At 40.8% G+C, this 23,249-nt stretch overlaps 1 protein-coding gene across 1 annotated transcript in view; it reads left to right on the top strand.

Moving 5' to 3' along the window:
- The window catches only part of LOC129088079 (serotransferrin-like), a 44,155-nt gene extending 25,915 nt beyond the window's left edge, over window positions 1–18,240 (top strand). Inside the window, 8 exon segments of the mRNA XM_054595221.1 lie at window positions 5,742–5,831; window positions 5,833–5,987; window positions 6,558–6,652; window positions 7,514–7,591; window positions 10,290–10,372; window positions 13,799–13,935; window positions 14,972–15,026; window positions 17,928–18,240. Coding sequence (XP_054451196.1) covers window positions 5,742–5,831; window positions 5,833–5,987; window positions 6,558–6,652; window positions 7,514–7,591; window positions 10,290–10,372; window positions 13,799–13,935; window positions 14,972–15,026; window positions 17,928–18,141 — 907 coding nt within the window. The 3' untranslated portion in view covers window positions 18,142–18,240.
- The last annotated feature ends 5,009 nt before the right edge of the window (window positions 18,241–23,249 follow it).

Consider the following 23,249-nt stretch of genomic DNA (forward strand, 5'->3'; position numbering starts at 1 on the left):
CTGCCTATAAGACACAAGGTGGGGGATGATGTAGAGCAGAGAAATCATGTTACCATCCTTGGCCTGGGGCACCACCTGCAATAGGCACAGAGGCCACGCTGGCAAGTGGAGCAACCACTAGGAGAATTACTGGTCCAGCTTTCAGAAGAGCAGGACTATGGTCTGAATGCTTTTGTATTCAAAACTAGCTGTTCATTCACTCAACAGATAATAAACATAGGTAGATATTAACGGTCCTACCTTTTCTCCTCTGCCCTTACAGAACTCCTGGAAGCCTGCACGTTCCACAGAGGTCGAAATCCAAAAGCGGGGCCATGACCTGATGGAGGTGGGAGCCCACGTGACCCGTCAGCTTCCCCTGGTCTTGCTGGCCTGAGTGGTTTGGCTGTGTTCATAGTTCAATGTTGCCATCTGCGCAGGAAATAAAATAAAATTTGTTATTGGTTTTACCTTTTCAAAACTTCATTGTTTCCTAAATGTTTATCCTAGAAGGATTTGTTTTACACTATCCAACTAAATACATAGGCAACTGAGTCCTTCCTTCAAAGCCAAAGATTCATCTGATCCTTCCCACAACTTTGGCTGTGGTGTTGGAGCCACACCTCCTAGATACAGTCCCAGTAGGAATTCTTCCTAAAAGGGGTCTGCATGGTCAATACCCTAGAATCCAGTGTATATCACCGTGTGTGTGTGTGTGTGTGTGTGTGTGTGTGTGTGTGTGTGTGTTGCTAGAGAAGGGGCAGGAGGGAGGATGCAGAGCAAGTTATTGAGATGGACTGTTCAAGGGAGTACTGAAAAAGAATATAAAATATTTATATATTTTAAAATATTTTTAAAGAATTTCATCAGGTCCTGATTCTAATTCATTGGAAAAATGAATCACTGGCACATCCTCTTGCTAAAAATCATCCTTTGACCCCGATTCCCACAGCAGTCATTGCCCTGTCTCCTCCCCTTACTTATTATAAGTAAGCTGTTCCCATGCCTCACTTATTGTTAATGGCTGCACATATGGAAATCAGTCTTCTGCTGAACTCACTTCTCCGTAGCTATCCTGGCTAAGGTCACTATCCACCTGCAGTTGTGAAAACCAATTTTAGTTCTTTCATTCTTGAGTCCATTTACTGCACTTGATGCAGCTGACCACTCACTTTTCCTTGGACCTCTCCCCAGCTTCTCTGTCCTGGCAGTTCTTAGGTCCATTTGTGGCCTTACTTTGGGCTCAGCCTGCCAGCTCTGCAACTGTAGGGAGTTCTTCCTGGAGTTCTTTTCTTGACCTAGCGCTCTCCTCACTTTGCAGCACCCCCCACCAAACAATGTGACTGATTCCTGGGCATCTATGTCTATATCCATATTTCTCTATGGACCCCTGTCTCTGATGTCTCCTCACTCATACCTCACTCATACCTCCTCCTCCATACAGGTTGCTGTAGAGTTCCCCCAGCAACCAGAAATCCAGCAAGTCAAAAACTGTGATGATCACCCTGCCCTTTCCTCTTCTGCTTCCCTAATCCAACTGCTGTTTACATTTATGAGTATTTCACATCAGCTACAGTCATGGTTTCTAGCCTCACAGGAGCCATAAAGTGAGGAGTGAAATTTCAACTAACAGTTTTCCTGCATTCCATGTCCAATGTCAGCAAGTTCTGTTGATTTTACCATCTAAACAACTCTCCTGTTTGCCTCTTTATTTCCTGATTCCTTCCACAGCCTCAGGAACAAAGCTGCAGATGGGGGTTTCTGGACACAATAGTCCATATATCCCTTAACTCTGCAGTGTCCACAGAAGCAGGATTCTAGATCCACTTTGCAGTGAAGACCTGATGCTGACTTTTTTACACACAGCCCTACTTTGCTTTGAGCCTATCAATACTCTGCCTTATTTAATACTCACCAAAACTCCACCCTTACCCCAAATCCTATAATAACTTTTCCTTTCTTTGGTGAGGTGCCCCATTGGGTGTGGTCTATCTTAATGCAATGAGTCAACAAATCTAAATTTGTCAACAGTGTATAGACAAATACACTGTTCTAAAGATGACAAATACAGCAGTGCTTGTTGTAGTCCCTTAAAATAATTTATGTGTATTTTTATTTGTTCCTCCTTCTAGACTGCCTTCTTATCACTAAATATGCACAGGAAAATGTCTGAAATAATGTTCACCAGATACTTATGATTTGCGGCTTTCTTCTTTGATCTGTCTTTATGGCTTGAGTTTTTAATATAATAACATAACTCATTTTAATTTTTTAAACATTTTTATCCTCACCCGAGGACATTTTTTTCATTGCTTTTAGAGAAAGAGGAAGGGAGGGATGGAAGGGGGTGGAGAGAGAGAGGGAGAGAGACATGGATGTGAGAGGGAAACATTGAGTAGGGTGCCTTCTCATATGCGCCCCAACCAAGGATCAAACCTGCAACCTGAGTATGTGTCCTGATGGAACACTGAACCCACAGCCTTTTTGATCTATGTGACAATACTCCAATCAACTGAGCCACACTGGCCAGGCCTCATTTTAATTCTTTAAAAAAAAAGTCCTTTAAATTTTTTTTTCCAAAAAGACAGAGTTAAAGAGATAAGTCAGGGAGGGTAATCACATGATTGGTGCCCCTGAGTCTGAAATAGGTTGCATTGTGCTTTGGAACTATTGGGAACAGGAAAGGAGATAAAAATGTATCTGGTAAATGAGACATTTTAATTAATAAGAGAAGGAAAAATTGTCTCACTATGTTTCACTGTAACTCTCCACCTGCTATTTGAATCAGGGAGCAGCACACTTTCAGCAAACAGCAGTCTGTATCTGCATGTCCTTCCTCTGCATTCATCCTCACAGAGTCTCCAGTGGACATGTGATAGGACTGGAAGCAGCTGATCCCATCCCCTCCTGCTCTCATTCCTGAGAATGGCAGCACCTGAATGTGGAAAGTGTGCACATTTCTTCAGCTTTCATTGTACCCAGGGAAGAACCGGAAAAAAAAAAACAACGCAGTGTCTTCTTAAACTCTCCTTTTATCATCCCCAAAGTTCATCACCAAGGCAGCACTATTTCATTCACACAGTTCTGACTAAAAATCCTTACGCAGTTAGGTCAGTGGTGGTATGTATTCTCAATGTCTCGCCCTTTCTCCTTTCCTGCATTTTCAGTCCCTAACAGAGGAATCAATGATTGTTATAAAAGAGGTGTGTGTTGGGTGGTGCATACAGAAGGGTTCAGGCCATAATAAAGAAAAGAAATAGAATGTGGTAAGATTACTGGTCAATTTTGAGTTTTGATTGATTATGTTAATTAAAATAAAGTAATTGGTTTACTTACTTTAACCTCATATTCTAAATGTACCTTCTTAACCTGGAGTCCCCATCGTCTATTTATTGATGAAATACCTGGGAGATTAATTGTACTATGTTAGAGAATATAGTTAAGCATAGAGAAGTCCAACTGCCTGGGATCAATGGGTAAGTTACTTAACCCCTGCCTCAGTTTGCCCTCTGTAAAATTGGGATCATGAGTCATTTTGAAGATTAGTAACTAATAAATTAAAAGTATTTAGAACAATGCCTTTTACTAGCAAGCATTTATTAATGTTAGCAATTATTCTCATTACCCACCCTCTTCGCCTATCGCAGTCTTCCTTCCATATCCATGCCCTGACCCATCCTCACCCTGCTGTTTCCCCTGAGCTCATTTTTTATTCAAGCCCTCAACACAGGATCCTCTGTTTTAGGCGACGCTGCTGACTAGGTCCAGAACACGTTTTACTCCTGTGTCATTGCTTCTCCCTTCTTAGGCTTCTTCATGGGTTCCTTTCTGCTTCTCACTCTTCATGCTCACCATGATTTTCATGGCTCCTTGTTTATGCATGACACCCAAATGAAAATCTAGCACCTACTGCTGAAACTTTACATTTGTTTCCTGTATCACCTACTTGATATAAGACTTTTGATTTCCCAGAGGCATGAGAAAATCAATATAGCCAAAAGAGGGGCAATATTCACTCTGGTTCTGTTCCGAGCTCCAGAATCTCTCCAAGTGAGTTTTCTAATTCACACTATACACTTTGAGAGTCCTGGTAACCCACACCAACCACCTTAGACGTAGTCTTGATAACTCTTCTCCTTAACTCAGAATGTCCATTACCACATCCTCTATACTTTCTTCCTAAGCATCTCTCAAATCTGTGTCCTCCACACCTACCTGTCTCTGGTTTAGACGCTGTGCATCTTTTGCCAAAATGCTGCAACAGCTCCCAGGTGATCATTCTGCCTCCAATACTTTCTTCCTCAAATGACAGTTCTCTGTTGACCTGCCAATCATGTACGTCACCTCCAGCTGAAACTTTTTATCACATTCTGTATATTGCAATAAGGTTCCTGCCAACTTTTCCTGATCATCTGTCACTGCTGCTGAAGTGACACCTGCTTAATGACATAGTCTGCAAACTGGCAACCCCTAGGTGGCCACTTCTGGCCTGATAAATGTGTTTATTTGAGCCACAAGTGTTTTTTGTTTTGTTTTGTTTTTTAACATATTGATTTCTCTCTTTTTCTTTTCTTTTCTTTTCTTTCTTTCTTTCTTTCTTTCTTTCTTTTTTTTTTTTTTTTGAGAGAGAGAGGTTAAGATTTTTTTGGTTCCACTTATTTATGCATTCACTGGTTGATTCTTGTATGTGCCCTGATCAGGGACTGAGCCTGCAACCTTGGCACATTGGCACGACACTTTAACCAACTGAGCTACCCTGCCAGGACCTGGGCCACATGTTTTTTAATATTTGCCATTACTTGCTGAAGTTTGAAAAGTGGGAAATTTCCCATAAATATCTGCCTTTCTGGCTTCTCTTCAAAAACTGGAAGAACTGACCACCTTGGCCCCACATACCTGCCTGGCAGGGTTGTGGCTGCCACTTTGGGCAGGAATGGCAGCTGCAGTTTGCAACAGCTCCCTCCCTTCTCATTGATTTTTCCTGGCTGCTTCCTTTAAAGCAAACCACTCACACCCTGACTGAGGTGGCAGCGGATTGAGCGCCGGCCCGTAAACCTTAGAGTCGCCGGTTCGATTCCCAGTCAGGGCACATGCCTGGATTGTGGGCCAGGTTCCCCAGTAGGGGGCGTGTGAGAGGCAACCACACACCGATGTTTCTCTCTTTCTCTTTCTCCCCTACCCTTCCCCTCTCTCTAGAAATAAATGAATAAAATCTTAAAAAAACAAACAAACAGTAGACCACTCACGTGCAGCTCTGGATTTACAGCGTAGGGACACTGAGTTGCTCATTTTCTTCTGCAGAGAGCCCCCTTTCTCCTTAATTCCAGCAGAGGCTAATTCCACCATCATGGCTCATATCTGGTCACTTTCCTTCAGGAGCTTTTCTCCGAACCCATGATGGGCTAAGCGTCCTTTTCTATATTCCTACATCAAACCGTACATCTTCTTTCACATCCCATGCCACATTATATTCAGACGAAATATTTGTGTAATGTTCCTCACAAGACTCACCTCAGGAAAGGAGCGACTGACAATCTTCGGTGGAGATTTCTAGGGCCACTCATTTTACTCACCCAGAATTCTGCCAACAACCATAAAGAAGGGCGGCATCTTTGACCCATATCTTAAAGGATAAATGTGTCACTCCTTAAAAAACCTGTGGCTGTCCTCTCATTCGGTACAAACGCTCCGTACTACAAAAGAACTACAACTCCCATCAGGCCCTTCGGGTCCACTGCCCTCGAGGAGAAAATACAACTAAGGAACTACCACTCCCGTGATGCTCCGCCTCAGACGTCTACGCAAAGCCCAGGTACACGTTGCTTTCACGGCGCCGGAGACCACGCAGCTCAGTATGGCTTCCACGGATTCCCGGCGAATGGGGAATGGTGGTGGTGTCGGGGGCGCCTTCCAACCCTACCTAGACTCCTTGCGGCAGGAGTTGCAGCAGGGGGACCCGACTCTGCTGTCAGTGGTGGTGGCGCTTCTGGCGGTGCTGCTGACGTTGGGTAAAGAGGCGGCGGGTGGTTATGGAGGGTGCAGGGCGGGCGAGTCCGGCTTGGACTGGGAGGATGCCGGGCGGAGAAGGCACTTGGTGGGCGTCTAGTGCGGGAGTCTCACCCTTTATGACACCCTGTCCTCCTGCCTGAAGCAGCAGGAGCAGCGCTGCGGCCCCCGACGTGATGTCCTGGTCCTTAGGGCACTAATTACTCTTCCTTCTTCGGCCCCTGTTGAACTTGAGCGCGTGGTTTCCCTTTACATTGCTTTTACAACCGAGACTCTTCGCCTGTTTATTTCAAGTTTCAGCGTCTTGCGTTTGCGTGTTAATACGACAAGATTGCTCTTAAAAGAGTCCACAGTCGGGGTAGGGGGTTCACACATTAAGTTGACATTTGATAGTGGCTGTTAGTCAGTGGGGTCCCTAACAACAGTAATAACAATTATGGTGGTAATAACAATAAAAGTTTCAGGTGATAACGGTGTTCTGTGGTAGACTTAGGTTAATTTACTCACCCTAACCGTACACGCACACTATTATTAATAAGGCATAATTTGGTTTCTTTTTCTGTATTCCACAGTGTTCTGGAAGTTTATCCGGAGCAGAAGGAGCAGTCAAAGAGCTGTTCTTCTTGTTGGCCTTTGTGACTCCGGGAAAACACTGCTCTTTGTCAGAGTAAATGCTTTGATTTACATCTCTCTCGAATTTCATAGGAAAATTTAGGGCATCCCATTATTTTGGGGGTCATGGTTTATTTCGGAAAAGAAGCTGATGCTGATAAATTGGAGAGTTAATTCTTGAATCACTTGGGAGAACCGAAAGACTCTTGCAACGTAAACTAGAACTTTTTGACCATTTCTATTTTCTTGCACTTGCTAGATATTGGTATTTAGTCCTTGTCCCATTTAAAGGTTTTATGTAGCTACTTTCATGTCATAGCTAAGAGGCCAGGACTGGGGAAAAGATAGAAGATAATTGTTCTGTATGTTGTGTATAATTGGTTGTGCAGTATACTGTACTGATAGCTTTATACTCACCTGATAGCTTTTCAAAGACAATTTTTAAAAGGGTGATTCTTTGACATTGGGCTACGTAGGTTTCTTTTCACTACAATTTATTTTTAATCTATGTAGTATTAAACGTTTGGTTTTTTGCTCTGGAGAGTAGCAGAGGTTTTCTCATTGTTCTTCCTTTTGAGAGTATAAAAGATTTTCCTTCCACTAAAGAAATATAATCGTAAATTATTTTTAATAATTAAATAATGTTTTGGAAGGTTGGTAAATTTGGCCACACACCATTTGAAATTCTTACCTGAAAATAGTAGGGGTTTTCCCCCACTCAACTGGGTAGAGGGGAATAAAGTTTGCAGTTAGATTTTTCTACAAGTAAAGGGAAAAAACATGGTCTTTTTCATCTGTTGCAAACAACATTTAATTATTTGACCAGACACCTAGGAAGATTAGAACAAAATTACTCTCTTAAGGTTTTCTATTTCAGTGTTTACTGGGATCTCTCCCATGTTATTTTTCTTTACAGTTGTTAACAGGCCTTTACAGAGACACTCAGACTTCCATCACTGACAGCTCTGCTGTGTACAGAGTCAAGAATACCAGGGTAAGGGGCTTCTAGAATGCTGGGAGTCTGACAATTTTACTTTACTTGGGTGTGTCAGGAAAGGAGCTTTTAAGATAAATTAGTCTGAGTAGCTGATTTTTATAGGTAAATACAAGACATGTGACAAATTCTGCTCTTGACCATCCAGGCAACAGGTTTAATCGTGCCCTGCTCTGCTTTGTCGTACCTCAGTGTACATGTTACTAGTTTTTGTTTCTGAGTGTTAAGGGTGAGCATTAAGCCTTTTTTATTTTCATTTCTGTTTTGAATATGTAATACATGTATATAGGACAAAAAATTCAAAAGGTTGAAAAGGCTATTTGCTGAAAAGTAATTTGGCCTTTTCTGTCCCTATTACCCAGTCTTCTCCTTAGAGATAACTTCCTGTTTTCCTGTGTACCCTTTCAGATTGTCTATGCATATACAAATATCTCTATATTCTCTAATTTTTTTTCTTTTCAACACTCTGTTCTGCCTGTTATTTTATTTTTTCTCATTTAACAATAGGATTGATAAAGCTTGCATTTGATTTTTGTTTTTTCTCTCTCATGTGCACCTAGGTGATTTATGAGCTGTACAGTATTCCATTATATGGCTGTACCATACAATCAAGTCCTTATTTAATAAGAGCCCTATTAACAGACATTTAGTTTGTTGTTATAATCTTTTTCTTTTGCATACAGTTTGCAGTGGCTCTCAAGAGTATACATGAGTATATTTTTAAAGATACCAATAAGGAATTGTGAAGACTTTTTATGTACCCGTGTAGCTCTATAATGTTGATAATGACTGTCAAGCCAGCTGTGCTTCACAAGTATTTGGTGAGGGAGTGAAAGGAAGTCTGGGTGACTGGTTGGTGAGGGAGATGTATAGGTGGATGAGTTTGAGTGGTGCTCTTAGAGACCTCCCTTTCTTGCGTTCCCCCTACTTTTCTGATGCTTCCAGAATTATTGTAAGAAAAAATAGAGGTCCTTTTAAATGTCTTAGAGATGTTTTTGCTTTTTTCATTAATGGCACTCTTTGTGGCCCAGACCTTTTAAATTTCCAAGGATTCAGATTTTGAAATTTCACGTTTGGGAGATTTTTAATTCTTGGGGCACTTGCACCAGATTTTTTAAGTGGAGTATTCCAGGGTATGCCTTAGACCTATACTTTCCAATAGAGTTGCCACTGGCCACTTGCGGCTGTTGAGCACCTTGACATGTGACTAGTCCAAATTGAAGGGTACTATGTGTGTAAAATACACGCCAGATATTGAGAACTTGGAATGAAAAAAAGAATGTAAAATATTGATAATGTCTTGATTTTCTTAGTATATATTAAAAGGATAATTTACCTACAGCGTAGGGCAAAAGTAGGTTCACAGTTATGAGTACATGTAACAAGTTTATACTTGTATTATTGTTTATTAATTATTGGATTATTTTCCACATGAACAACTGTCAACCTACTTTTGCCCCATCCTGTATGTTGAATTAAATAATATATATTACTAAAATTAGTTGTACCTTTTTCTTTTTACTTTTTTAAGGTTTTCAGAAAATAATACATATGAGGCTTGCACATTTCTACTGAATATACAGAACATCCCTCCCTTCTTTTTTTACTCCTCTTACTCCTCTTATGTTTTAGATCTAGTCTATCTCTTAGCGTAGTAACCTATTATAATGTATCTTCTGGTAATGTATCTTCTGGGTTATTTTTAGCGTTTGGTGCAGAAGGTCCCAACCTGAGATCCCTAGGCTCTTACCTGTATTTCTTTTAAAAAGGCCAATACACATCATATTGTTACTCCTAAAAGACTGCACAGACTTAAGTGTCAGGTCATAATGAATCCGACTATACTTATATCAGACTGAGTGATGTGGACTCCCTCCTGTTAAACAGTGGTTAAGACTGACTATGGATAAAGTAGAACATCTGGGAAATGATCCATGGGTTTGATGGTACATGTGCCAGAGCTGTATCTGAGTGTCTTATCATTGAGCATAGCCACATCTACATTGAACCTGAGCTCAAGAATGAAGGCCTGGAAGGAATAGCTCCTAAATGGATGTTTAATGAGGCTGCTCAGTAGGTGTACAACCCCTCCCTGTTTCAATGATTGTCATCTGAATCAAGAATTGACACAAAATATTGACAAGATTAGCACAAATGTGCCTAGTACACATATTTAAAATTAAATTATGGTGGAAATGTAAAGGAATGTTTTGTTATAAAGACTGGGGATGCCTATAATGATAATATGCTTTGTAGTAAAGTATAGGGTCTTACATAATTTAGTTTGTGAACATTTATTACTGTTTTTCACATGTTTTTTGCTTTTATTTATACTAGCATATTTCCCTAGCCTTAGATGGACCATGCTTCCCGGACTCCCAGACAGGGTCAGGTTTCTCATTACCCTCAGAACATTTGTCAAAGTTGTAATTTTACATTGTTCATCTTTCTGATTATATTTTAAGACCTGTTAGAGCAGGGACCATGTCTGTTTTTGCTCATTGTTCCTTGACTGATGATTTATAAATAGAAGTGCTTAGAGTACATATGTTTGATTCATTAATTAATTAGAGTAAACATTCTTTTGATTAATCAATTGGCCACTATTCTGGTACCTGAAATCTGATATGAAAAGTTTATGTTGTGAATGTGAATCAGAATCGAAACATTAATTTAATGTTATTACTGCCATCCTTAGGGCACTAGCCTGACCTTGATCGACCTCCCTGGCCATGAGAGCTTGAGACTTCAGTTCCTAGAGCGGTTTAAGGCTTCAGCCCGGTGAGTAGGAAGTGGAATGTGTTTGTCTGACATCTGTCAAGACCACCCATGTCGTTTGCTCTGATGGTATTTGGGAAGCAGCCTGGTGTCCTGGAGTGGAAAGAACATGGAACCTAGGGTCAGCCAGTTCTAGGTTGCAACCCTGCCTTTACTAGGATTTTGTGAGGATTATATGAGTTAATGTTTGCTGTGTTTCTCAGAGTGTTCAGAAAGTGTTAACCCCTATTATCATGTTAGTAAAGTTTTTAGTTACTCTGAGGACAAATTTAATAATGCATAGAACTATTAAATCTGAAAAAGAATTTTAATTTTAAAGCTAGGTGGAATGCTAGAAGTTATTAAAACCTAACATGTTATATTTATATTTTTAAATTACCTAAAATCGCTGCCTCAAAAGTATGGAACAGTATTTTCGTATTTCTTTTAGTATTGTAATGGTACTGACTCTTATTTCCTAAAATTTTTGTGCTACAGTTTAAGATGCTTTATTCTTTAGTTTCAAACCCTAATACAAACTTGAAAATCAATATGTGAGATTTCAGTGATTTTTTTAATACCTATGAAATCGATATGCTCCTTAACAATTGATGGTGTCATAGTTTAATTCACAGTATTTTTTTCTTTCTTAGTTGTACTTGAAATAATAGTGTCTTTTAATTGATGGAATCTTAGGTTTGATGGGAAGAGGTGGTTTTTTTACTTATTTTTTAAAGATGTGACTTACATTTTGTTGATGCTTCATTGGCCGCAAGGTGGTGGTGTTGAGCGATCTATCACAGATGAGACTTGTGTGGTTTTAAAAAACAACTTTTTAGAATAGTTTCAGGTTCGTAGCAAAATTTGAAAGAGCTTTGCCATTTACCCCTACCCCCAAACATGGATAGCCTCCCCTGTTGTGGACATCCTCCACCAGATTGTTTCATTTGTTATAATTGATGAACCTACTTGGACACATCATAATCACTCAAGAGTCTGTATTTTACATTAGATTTCACTTCTGGTGTTATACATTCTACAGATTTGATTAAATGTATAACATTGTGTATTCACCATTATACTACCATACAGAGTAGTTTCACTGCCCTGAAAACCCTCTTTGTTCTGCCAGTTCATCCGTCTCTTTCCCCTAACTCCTGATAACCACTCTTTTTACTGTCTCCATAGTTTTGCCTTGTCTAGAATGTCATACATTGTGTAGCCTTTTCAGATTGATTTCTTTCAGTTACTAATATGCATTCAAGTTTCTTCCATGTCTTTAAATTGCTTGATAGCTCATTTCTTTTTAGTGCTGGCTAATAGGCCATTGTCTGGATGTACCAGAGTTTATCTTTTCATTCATCTATTGAAGGATGTATTGATTGCTTTCAAGTTTTGACAATTCTGAATAAAGCTGTCACAGATATCTATGTGCCGGTTTTTGTGTGGATCTAAGTATTTGGATAAACATCAAGGATCACAGTTGTGGAATCATGATAAGAGAGTATGTAGTTTTGTGAGATTGCCGAACTGTCTTCCAGAGTACCATTCTGCATTTACACCAGCAACAAATGAGAAGTTCAGTTGCTTTGCATTCTTGCCAGCATTCAATGTTGTCAGTGTACTGGATTTTGGTCATTCTAATAGGTATGTAGTGGTATCTAGTTGTTTTAATTTGCATTTTTCCCTGATGACATCATGTGGAGCATCTTTTCATATATTTATTTGCTACCTATATATTTTGTTTGGTGAGGTGTCATTAAAATCTTCAACCCATTTTTTGGTTGGGTTGTTTTCTAAGTGTTGAGTGTTAGGAATTCTTTATATATTTTGGATAACATCCTTTATCAGATAAAACTTTTGCAAATATTTTCTCCTGATCTGTGACTTCTTATTCTCTTGATGGTGACTTTTTAGAGCAGAAATTTTTGATCTTTAATGATGTCTAGTTAATCGATTCTTTTCATGGATTATTCCTTTGGTGTTGTGTCTAAAACTGATAGCCAAACCCAAGATCATCTAGGGTGGGGTTCATACAGCCTCCAAGTTGGGGAACCAGAAAGGTTCCTCCTCCTTTTTATTTCTTCTTCATCTGGTTGTTGATTATATCCTTTAATATCTTTTGTATTAAACCCATAATTTAGTGAGTAAATGGGTTTCCTGAGTTCTGTAAGCCACTCTAGCAAATTAATTGAACTCCTGATTTATAGCCAGTCAGTCAGAAGTACAGGTAACAACCTGGACTTGTGACTGGCATCTGAAGTCTCCTCAAGCAAATTACTTGAACTCAAGGGAGGAGTTGTAGGAACCCCTGATCTTTAGCCAGTTGATCAGAGTTATAGGTGATTCACATCTGACGTGGAGAGCAGACTTGTGGGACTGAGCCTTTAACCTGTGGAATCTTAGCTATTTCCAGGCAGATAGTGTCAAAATCGAGTTGAATTGTAGGACACGCAGCTGGTGTCAGGTGCATTGTTTGGTGGTGTGGAAACTTCATCCCCTACATTGGAATTGGGTTCAGAACCTGTTAATTGTGGTATATAATTCCTTTTATATACCGTTGGAGTCTATTTGTGAGTATTTTATTGGGGACTTTTACATTTATGCTCATGAGAGATATTCATCTGTAGTTTTCGTGCAGTGTCTTTGTCTGGTTTTGGTATTACAGTAATGCTGGCTGCATAGAATGAGTTAGGAAATACTCCCTCTGCTTCTGTTTTCTGAAAGAGATTGTAGGGAATTGGTATATTTTATTTTTTAATTTTTTAATTGAATATATCTGATATATAACATTATGTAAACTTCCTTAAATGTTTGCTAGACTTCACTAGTGAACTCTTATGTGCCTGGTATTTTCTGTTAGGAAGATTTTAAAATTTTGATTCAGTTTCTTTAATAGATGTAGGCCTATTCAGATTGTTTAGTTCTTGTGTGAGTTTGGTAGATTGCGTCTTTTAAGGAGCTGGACCATTTCACCTAGGTTATCAAATTTTGTCAGTGTAGAGTTGTTCACAGCATTTCTTGATTATCCTTTTGTCCATGGGATCTGTAGTAATGTCCCCTCTCATTTCTGATGTAAGCAATTTGTGTTCTGTTTTTCCTTTCTTAGTTAGCCTGACTAGAAGTTTATTAATTTTACTGATTTTTTTCTCCCAAAGAACCAGCTTTTGTGTTTGTTGATGCTCTCTATGGATTTCCAGCTATCAGTTTCATTGATTTCTGCTCTTTTATTTCTTCTGCTTATCTTAAATTTAATTTGCTCTTAATTGTTCCAGCTTCCTAAGGTAGAAGCTTAGATTATTGATTTTAGGCCATGCCATAAATTTCACAGGGTATAGAATTCTATTGTTGGGCTTTTTCTCAAGAAAAATTAAGTATATAGTTTCTCATACAATGCTGTACTATTGCATGCTCACGTGTTGATTTTCTTCCCCCTCCACTGCATACAAGGGCTGTCGTGTTTGTTGTGGACAGTGCAGCCTTCCAGCGAGAGGTGAAAGATGTGGCCGAGTTTCTGTATCAAGTCTTAATTGACAGCATGGGCCTGAAGAGCACACCATCATTCTTAATCGCCTGCAACAAGCAAGGTACCATCATATTTTCTGGCAATAATTATTAAGATTTTTCTGAGATTGCTGCTAAGAATTAATAGAGCTCTCTAAAACTATTATTCAGGATGAGAGACAATTGCTAATGAGCTATAAATTGAAGGATTTTAATCTTAAAATTTATTTATTCTCCTGCATTTTTATTAGTCTACTTACCAGGCTATTCTAAGGAATGACAAAGGAGTGACTATTATCAATTATTCTTTGATACTGTGTTTTGCTTTTTTTAAATTATATATCATCTTTTCCTAGTTATCAGATTGACAGTGTGCTATGTCAGATACTCAGTTTTAGAGGGACAAGTGGAGTCTGTCCTTTAAAAAAAGTTTACCATCCAGGGCATTTCATCAAGGAGAGTTTGCAAAAGTTGTTTTTCTTTAACCTGATAACTATTAAAAACTTTTTAATCACACTCAATAAAACTAGGCTTCAGTTTCATTACTTCTAAAATAAGATAGACTAGTTGATCTTTACAGGCCTCTTTCAGATCTAAAGAGCCCAGCACATTTCTCAGAAATGATCAGGTAATAATCAGCTTTATGCCAAACCAGTGCTTGTTTCTTACCTATATGCACTTCATGCTGTAACATACCATTTTAGTATCAGTTGGAAATGTGCTTAGTTTACTTTTATATGACAGGTTAGGGTATCTATGTTGTAGTGAAGACTCTTGTTATAATCACAAAGCTGGTAGATTTTTACTTTTTTACACTGGCTGGACTTATATATTGATTTAAAGGGTCTGTAAGGTGCGGAAACTTTCATGAAGGAGCTAGTCAGTTTAATAGTCACCAGCTTAATATATTTGTAAGCATTACAGAAAAACCCATACAACCAAATGTCAAGTTTACATTGGTAATAAAGCTACTAGTGATAAAAAGTGTTTCTATTTTCTTTTTTAATGGTGTGGGGAGTAGAAATTTACTGGTTTAAATAGGACTTTTCCGTATGTACAAGAAGTCTTGGGAAAAGACCCTTTCTGGTTTAAATTACAAGTGTCTTCATTTCTTTACAGACATTACAATGGCAAAATCAGCAAAGTTAATTCAGCAGCAGCTTGAGAAAGAACTGTAAGTCTGAATAAGTTCTGTTGGTTAATATCTAAAGGACAGCTTTACTGTTTTTTTAACAGTGTAAGATTCTTGGTTGGCATTTTTTTTTCTTTCAGCATTTTGAATATATCATCCCACTCTTGGTCTGCAAGCTTTAGTCTTATGTGGTTTCCCTCGTTTGTAACAATTGGCTTTTGTCTTGCTGCTTTCAAAATTCTGTCTCTATCTTTGACTTCTCTTAGTTCAATTATAATGTATCTCTGTGAAGCTCTCTTTAACTTAGTCACAGTTCTTTGGGCTTAATGGGTCTAGATGTTCATATCCCTCTCCAGATTTGAGGTTTTTTTGTCATTCATTCTTTTTTTAATCCTCACCTGTGAGGATATGTTTATTGATTTGAGAAGGGGGGAGAGAGAGAGAGAAACACGGATGTGAGAGAAACATTGATTGGTTACCTTCCATACACACCCCGACTAGGGATCAAACCTGCAACCTAGGTATACCTAGGTATGTGCCCTGACTGGGGATTAAATCTGTGACCTTTTTGGTGTATAGGATGATGCTCCAACCAACCCAGCCACCCAATCAGGGCTGTCGTTATTTTTTAAATAAGTTTTCGGCTTCTTTGTCTTTCTCTGTTCTTCTGGGTCTCCCACAGTGATGTCACATAAGTATGTGGGCTTTCTTCACTCTTTGCTTTTTGATCTGCTCATTGGGTAATTTCAGATTATGTCTTTAAGCTCTCTGATTCTTCTGCTTCTGGCTGATCAAGTCTGCTGTGGAAGCTCTGAAGTTTTTTACATCAGTCATTGTATTCTTCAGTTTCAGAATTTTTTTTATGATTTCCATCTTTCTTTTGAACTTCTCATTTTGCTTATATATTGTCTTCTTCATTTTGTTGAGTTGTATTCTTCTGCAGCTTACTGAACTTTTAGATGTCTATTTTGAATTCTTTGTCAGTCAGTTTGTAGATCTCCATTTCTTCAGGGTCAGTTATTGGTGCTTTATTTTGTTTCTTTGGTGGTGTCATGTTTCCCTGATTTTTCGTGATCTTTGTGTCCTTCCATTGGTCTCTGCACATTTGAAAAAGTAAATACTTCTAGTCCTTACTGACTAGCTTTGTAAGAGAAAGCCCTTCTCCAGTCAGTCCAGCCAGAGATTTTGGGTGGGCTTGCTGCCAGAGTCCTTCAGCAGGACGGCCTGGCTTGTGGGCCCATGGGGTGGTGGGAAGTTGGCCTGGCACTTGGGTCCGCTTGGGCAGACCTGTGCAGTGGTCTACTGAGGTAGGCCTGGAGCCTGGACCCAAAGGAGGGGGCCTGGGGCAAGAGGGGCCGGTCTGGTGCTGGGTTCCACAGAACAGTGCCTACTCACTTCAAACTCTTTAGCCCACACGGAGTGTATCTCTCCACGCTACACTGTGCAGGCTTGCGGAAGTAATCTTGGTAATGTGAGGCTGTCCTTTCCACCCTCTTCAACACATCTTTTATTTCTGTGCTACACCCAGGTGCTCTGACCTGGATTCCTTAGCTCTCATGAAGGCATTTTCATGCGCGGATGGTTATTCAAATTGATGTTTCTGTGAGAGGACTTGTGCCGGAAACTCCTCTTCTGCCTTCTTGCTGATGTCACTTTCAATGGCTTTTCTCCTTCTGAAATTGCATGATAATCAGCTCTTCCTGTTCTCTTCATGCTCACTCTTTGGAGATTCTATAGTGTTTGTCATTAGGCTAAGGAAATTGAAACAGATGATTTGGTGTTTCTAAATATTCTGTTGTAATTGTTGGAAATTACCTTTGGAAGAAAGCAATCATATTATTTGTGTATCCTCTCTTTTTGTTTTTTCCAAACAGTTTTTTTAACAGTCCAAGTCTTCCCATGTTTAAAACGCAAGTTTTCCATAGTCTTTTCGCTTTTCACTCTAAAGAGCCATAGAAAACAATGTAGAAGAAAATGCTATGTTGTAATGAAATGAAGGAAAATGTTAAGGAGTTGTAAGGATTAGTTTCAGTTAAATTAGGAGAGTAATTTTAGTTTAATCCCATATTAGTGAGAATTAGGCTCCATCAGCTCTGAAGCATTTCAGTCTTCTGAATAACAAGGTTTATTGTATTTAGATGGCCTTATGGCAAGAGCTGAATACATACAATACTTGGGTTTTTTCCTTTTTTTTTTAAACTACAAAATATCTTATATAAAGGTATATACATGACACATATGTTGAATTTAAAGAGTACTTGAACAAATACCTATGAAAGTCTACTTAGGCGCTCCTTCCCAAAAGTTTTAGGTCCTATATATGTGCTCTTCGCAAAAGGGCATGTATTCCTCTGCCTCTAGGTAGCAGAATGAGTGGAAGTAGGCAGGTGAGCATTGCTTACACACTGTTTATTAGCGCCAGCAGGTGGCAGTAAGGCAATTTAAAGTGCCAAAGTTTTAGTGGTTAAAGAGGTTGGATAATAGTAATTGTGCCCAAATAGGATAGGAGAATCTGGAGTTTGTGGATTTCTAAACTTTATATCTAAAAGACTCCATATGAAAATAAATACCTTATCTACCCACATTTAAATTTCAGAAACTTATATTTTTATAACACTCATAGCATATATTTAAAAATGGCATGAAGCAGATCTTTGTGGAAGGGGGAGCTGGGCTGAAAGAAGGTTGGTGTGACCTGGGCCCTTTATTGCTGTCATAGCCTGTAAGGTTGGACCCTCATCTCACCTTTTTGTCCAAGGGAGTGATCTATGAATGCATAGGGCTATTCAACAGTCAATATAGCGTAATTGACAGTTTTATGATTAGGTATTTAAATGAGTGCTGAAATATTTAAGAAATAATTTGATTTCCTAAAGACCTTTAATTGTGCTATTAAAAAAGAAATACTTTTGGCTTCCTGACTCGTTTCCTTTTGCCTCACAGCAACACCTTACGAGTCACCCGCACTGCTGCCCCCAGCACACTGGACAGTTCCAGCACAGCATCTGCTCATCTGGGAAAGAAAGGCAAAGACTTTGAATTCTCACAGTTGCCCCTCAAAGTGGAGTTCCTGGAGTGTAGTGCCAAGGGCGGAAGAGGGGATGCTGGCTCTGCTGACATCCAGGACTTGGAGAAGTGGCTGGCTAAAATCGCCTGAGGGTCGCATCCAAACCACAAGCCAGTGGCTGTGTATGTGGTGACTGACAGTTTTGGGAAAGGGTGTGGTTAGAAAATTTCTGTGTTCTGGAGACAAACTGGTGAATCCAGCTTGGAATATTTTTTAAGTTCAGTTCCTCTTAATTGTTCCCCAACTTGTCACTTTTATTTGACTCGTGTGCGTTCCCTTTGTTAAAGGGTATGTGACATCTCTTTAGTGTTTGCTTGATGTGGGTCAAGGTCTCTGTGACCCTAATAGTCGGACTCCACACAGAGAAGATATCATCATGAGAAATGGTTATCGTCTGAGTTTTCTTACCTTGTGCTTTGGTCCCTTTTTCCTGGAAACAAACCTGTCTGTTTATGGAACCAGTTAATTTCCAGTTAGTCTTGAAATTCATGGACAGTACATCATCTAGTTCATTGTGAATTCTCAGATTTGTAGATAAAATTACAATATGGTCTTCTGACATATGAAGACAGGTAGAAACCACAAGGCTCTGTTGACATTGGGTCTTTTCTTTATCAGCTCAGTGACTTGTCCACACTCCAGCCTCATAGTGCTTAAGTTTGGAAACATGTCACAAACCCTTGGAATAAATCATTCCCAGATGATAGCACTCTTAAGTGCTGAATCTCCAAGTGCCAAGGGTCTAGTGTGTTCTAGTGGTTTCCCCTAACTAGAGAGTATATGGAGACTTAGAAGCTCTTCTGTTTTTCTGAGTGACTGAGGGCTCCTAAACTATGTTCCTGTGCTGTTTGATCAGCTCCTACTTTATACTCTTAGCTAGAATGCTGTGGAACAAACCTGAAAGGCACATTGAATATGAAATTTCATTTTCATACAAAATGAAAAATGTTCACTGTAGATTTTTAGTGTACATATCCACTGCTGGTTAAAAAAAGTCTTCCTTTCAAAATGATCTTCTTTTCTGTCTTAAATGTATGGCTTTTATAAATTATTAACATGTCTCAGTAAATAAAACCACCGGTCTGGCTCAAAGCAATTAAATAGAATAGTATAGTGAGTACAAATGGGAGTGTGTGTTTGGATTCAGGCCCAACTCTTACATCCCCAGGGCCTAAAGATTACCGTGTATAGAAGAGCAAACTCTTCTATCTCTGCTTCACACACTCATGTAAAAGCCCAACTAAAGCTTAAAAGGAGATAAGGGTGGCTGTGGATAAGTGGGAAGCTAGCTCCAGAACAGGGTGGTAAGAACCCTAACAGAAGTATAGGGTGCTCTGGGAGCATGCGGCAGGGACACCTGCCTAGCCTTGGATCAGGGAAGGTTGAATAAAAGCATGGGGCCGATAACATCCCAGTGAGTATAGTCCCCATGCACACTGCAGGCCATGCCTCTGCCTGTTGTTGCCCTTTCTGTGGGCCACTCTAGCTCTCCTCCTGCCCTGACCCCCAGACTCTCTCCTGCACCTTCCTGCTGGTGTATGAAATTACTGCAAGCTGAAATTGAGAAGCTGTCAGGTCTTGACCCTGAAAGGGTTCTTTTTTGAATGCCTCACTGCTCCCAGTGTTCTTACTGTCCTATGTACTCTTGGTTCTTACTCTTTCCTTAGACTCACCAAGTAGTAATTTAAGGAAGCAGGAACAATGAACCAGAAATCAGAGTAATGTGATGCATGTGACATGTTCGCATAACCATAGTAGGTGCTCAAGTGAGTAAAAATGACTTGCTGCTGCTGTTAACAGGCATGGGTCCCCTGTGTGAGGGAATGGACATGGTCTATTGTCTTTGAGATCATTTCAGCCTGAACGTTAGTCATACTGTTGTTTTTTTTAAGATTTGAGTTTAGCACAGAATTATCCAAGCTTCAATTGGTTTGTGCCCATTTTCACCTTAAGGATATTAAAATGCTTACCTCTTCTTTCAGACCTTCACATATTTAAAGGTGGTTACCACCTTGGCTTTTGCACAGGAAAGTAATCCCACTCTTTTCAGATCAGATCGGGCACGTTCAGGGTGGTATGGCCGTAGACTACACTCTTAAACTGTAAAGCCCTAAATTCTTGATTACTCACTAGAGCCTTGTATGGTGTGCGTTCATTCAGAAAAAGCCAAGCATTGTGCCAGGCTGTAGGAACACTGAATACAGCATAATTCCTGTTTCTCAAGGTGTATGGTCCCATCCTGAGGTGGAAGAAAATGTGCCCTTTTAGCGTGGCACCCCTTCTCCTCCCTCATCAGTGCGATCTCCACTGTGGCTGTGCTGGACCCCTGAGCACTGCGTGGACCCCATCGTCGACTGTGTCAGTGCTACCCTCACCTCTGTTCTTGATACCCTTGTGTCCTCCGGCAGCTTTGCCAGCCACACAGCTCCGATAGGGCTGCCACGTCTTCCTATGGCTTGTGTCTCAGCGCTTCCTGGGATTCCAGTGTCTCCCTATGGTCCTGTTAGCGTGAGGCACTTGGTGTTGTGTTGACTTAGGATCATTTTGTTTCAACTGAACTAGGCCTTTTTTTTTTCTTTTTTAATTAGAGGTTAGCATAGGATCATCGAAGTTGCTAGATAGTCATGAGTATAATGCCACTGTCACTGAGATTATTCACTCCCCTTGCTGTCTGACGGCATGTTACCCTGAATACCATAATCGTGGGGAATTTATGGTTCACCTTAAATTTTTGAAACAGCCTTACTCTGGCTTTCATCTGGTCCATCCCAGCAAGTGCACTGTGGCTCTCAGGCCTCCCTGCCTTTTTACATCCCTCTATACCTCTTCCAACCTCACATTTTACATCTGGAAGCCAGTAAAAGTTGGGCTTTTTGGGCAGGGACATCTGTTTCCTGTAACTAGATGGTTCCCTTGAGATGGCAGATTGGAGGGTGTTCCACAAACTTTAGAACCATTACAGGGGAAAGAAAATTAATGGAGTTGAACTTGAATGAGACCTGATGAACTTGGCTTACTCTACAGGCCTCAGGATTCCTAGGTCAGGGCAGTTCTCTGCCTGATCATGGCCTTTGTGTTCTCTTTGGATTAATTCCACAACTCTCCTTTCTTTTCGGGCATCTTTTAGTCCGGAGATCACTGACACCTGAAAGGGGCCTCTCCGAATGTTCACAGATGGGTGTGCAGTGATACCGGGAGTGGTGTGGCAGGTTGGTGTCTCCTGAAAGGTTGATTATGACTCACCTGAAATTCTTGCCTTTAAATGGCTTTCTGGAAGTCACCAGAAGGAAGAGACCCAGTCCCTGCACCCACCCACCCTTTATCGCCCCGGCTGATAAAGGGTGACAGAAGAAATCACATACCCGTGAGTCTCAGTTCTGCCTGGAGTTTCTCTGTCAGCCTTTAGGCAGAATGGAGATTATGGAAATGAGTATATTCTACCTTTGCCCACTCTGAGTTGGAGAGCCCAGGTGAGCAGAAGGAAGAAGCGAAAGGCTTTGTGTGGGGGATATATATACATAGGAGGGTCTCCATGGAGCAAGCACTTAAAGAATATGCCCTCCCATACATTTTCGCACCACATAGAAACAGACAAGAAGCTTTGTGTTGAGAATTAGGACAGTTTATTGTTTTATCAACATGCTGAGTCTTCCACATTTTACACAGTTTTATGTAAAGTCAATGTGGCCATTTATGCCTGCTGAGCCAGTAAGAGATGGAAATGCCATCCTCTGCTCCTCATGGCTAGTCACTTCCTGGGGGTGGGTAGGGGAAAAGTTGACACACACCACGTGATAGGGACTGGTCTTCAAAGTACCGAGGCTTCCTACTGGAAGGAAGCATCCAAACCCCACTGCATCACCCATACAGGTCTGCAATACCTAAGTAGTTCATTTCAAACAAATTCAAAGGGTGCCCTGGTCTGTGGGTGCCCACAACAATCAGAGTAGACCTGGGCCCTTCTTTGCAATGGAAGAGCCTGAAGTGGAGATGGGTTCTTCCCTGGCTCTCTCACAATCACTGAACAGACTCTCACATCCTAACCAGAGTAAAGATGGTCTGACACCCGTGCACAGCAGCCCTTTATGTGCAAGTGCACAGTCACAGTCACATCTATACACAGAGGTCAGCGACGGATGAAGATGGGAACATCTTGGTCCTGACCGCTTCTGACTTGCTGGGTGACTAAGTCACCCTCTCTGTCTTGCTTTTCATGCCTGTGAAACAGGAAGAGTTATGAGACCTCTGCCTCACCGCTGTAGCCAGCTGACAATGCCTCACATTCTTGGGAAGAGGTAGTTTGGAAACTAGTGAGCATACAACTCTGCTTGGTTGATGCAGACAGAATTCTGTTTAGCTGCCCCTCCTGTGGCTCAGACACACCTCACAGTCCTCGGCTACCTGTTCTCACATCCTGACATCCTCACCTACCTTCCACTGTGCGAAGGAATGAAGCTGCTCTGCCTGAAGGACACCGAAGCCAGCGGTGCCATTATTGTCACACCTGGTGCTTGAGGGCAGGGGATCCCAGCACTGGTTGGCCACCAGGAGGACGGAGACATTGCACTCAAGCCACGTCTGCATCCTGCGCTACCACCACTGCAATCCTCATTTCTGTTGCCTGAGACACTTGAACTGACCTGGCCATTGCTCCTTGGACCTGGGGACACTACAGAATGTTTGAGGATGCTGACAGGAGGAGAGCGGTGACAGTGATAGCAGGGAGGCCTCCAACCAGAAGAAATGGGCTTATAATCACCAAGTGTGCTCACCTTGGACTACACAGCTGCACTTCTAGCACTCAGATGCTTCTGCCACACTTTCATTCCGGCATGTGCACATTGTAAAATATGCTGTGTGCTTTTTCCATCTTATGCTCAATTTTTCAGTGCCGGCAAAACAGGAGCTTTACTGACCGCTTTTCTTCGACATCCCCAAAGAAAAAAAGAGGGCCTAAAGAAGGTGACCCTGCTCATCTCCCAAGTCACGGCTGGTCTTTGAGGTCATTTCCTAAAAAGGATTCCTCCACTTTGCCTCTTGTTAGCCCACCTGGGCGTGGCAAAGGTGTCACAGTCACTGGCGATGCCGAGGCAATTTCATGACATGTTCAAGGGAACCTGATCTTTTTATCATTGAACCTTAACTCTGAGTCAAGATCCTACCTACGAGTAAGAGGACAGTGACGGCACCTGCTCAAA

The sequence above is a fragment of the Pteronotus mesoamericanus genome, unplaced genomic scaffold (assembly GCF_021234165.1).
Source record: "Pteronotus mesoamericanus isolate MK-2021 breed Mesoamerican mustached bat unplaced genomic scaffold, CSHL_Meso_final scaffold_54, whole genome shotgun sequence".
NCBI lineage: Eukaryota > Metazoa > Chordata > Mammalia > Chiroptera > Mormoopidae > Pteronotus > Pteronotus mesoamericanus.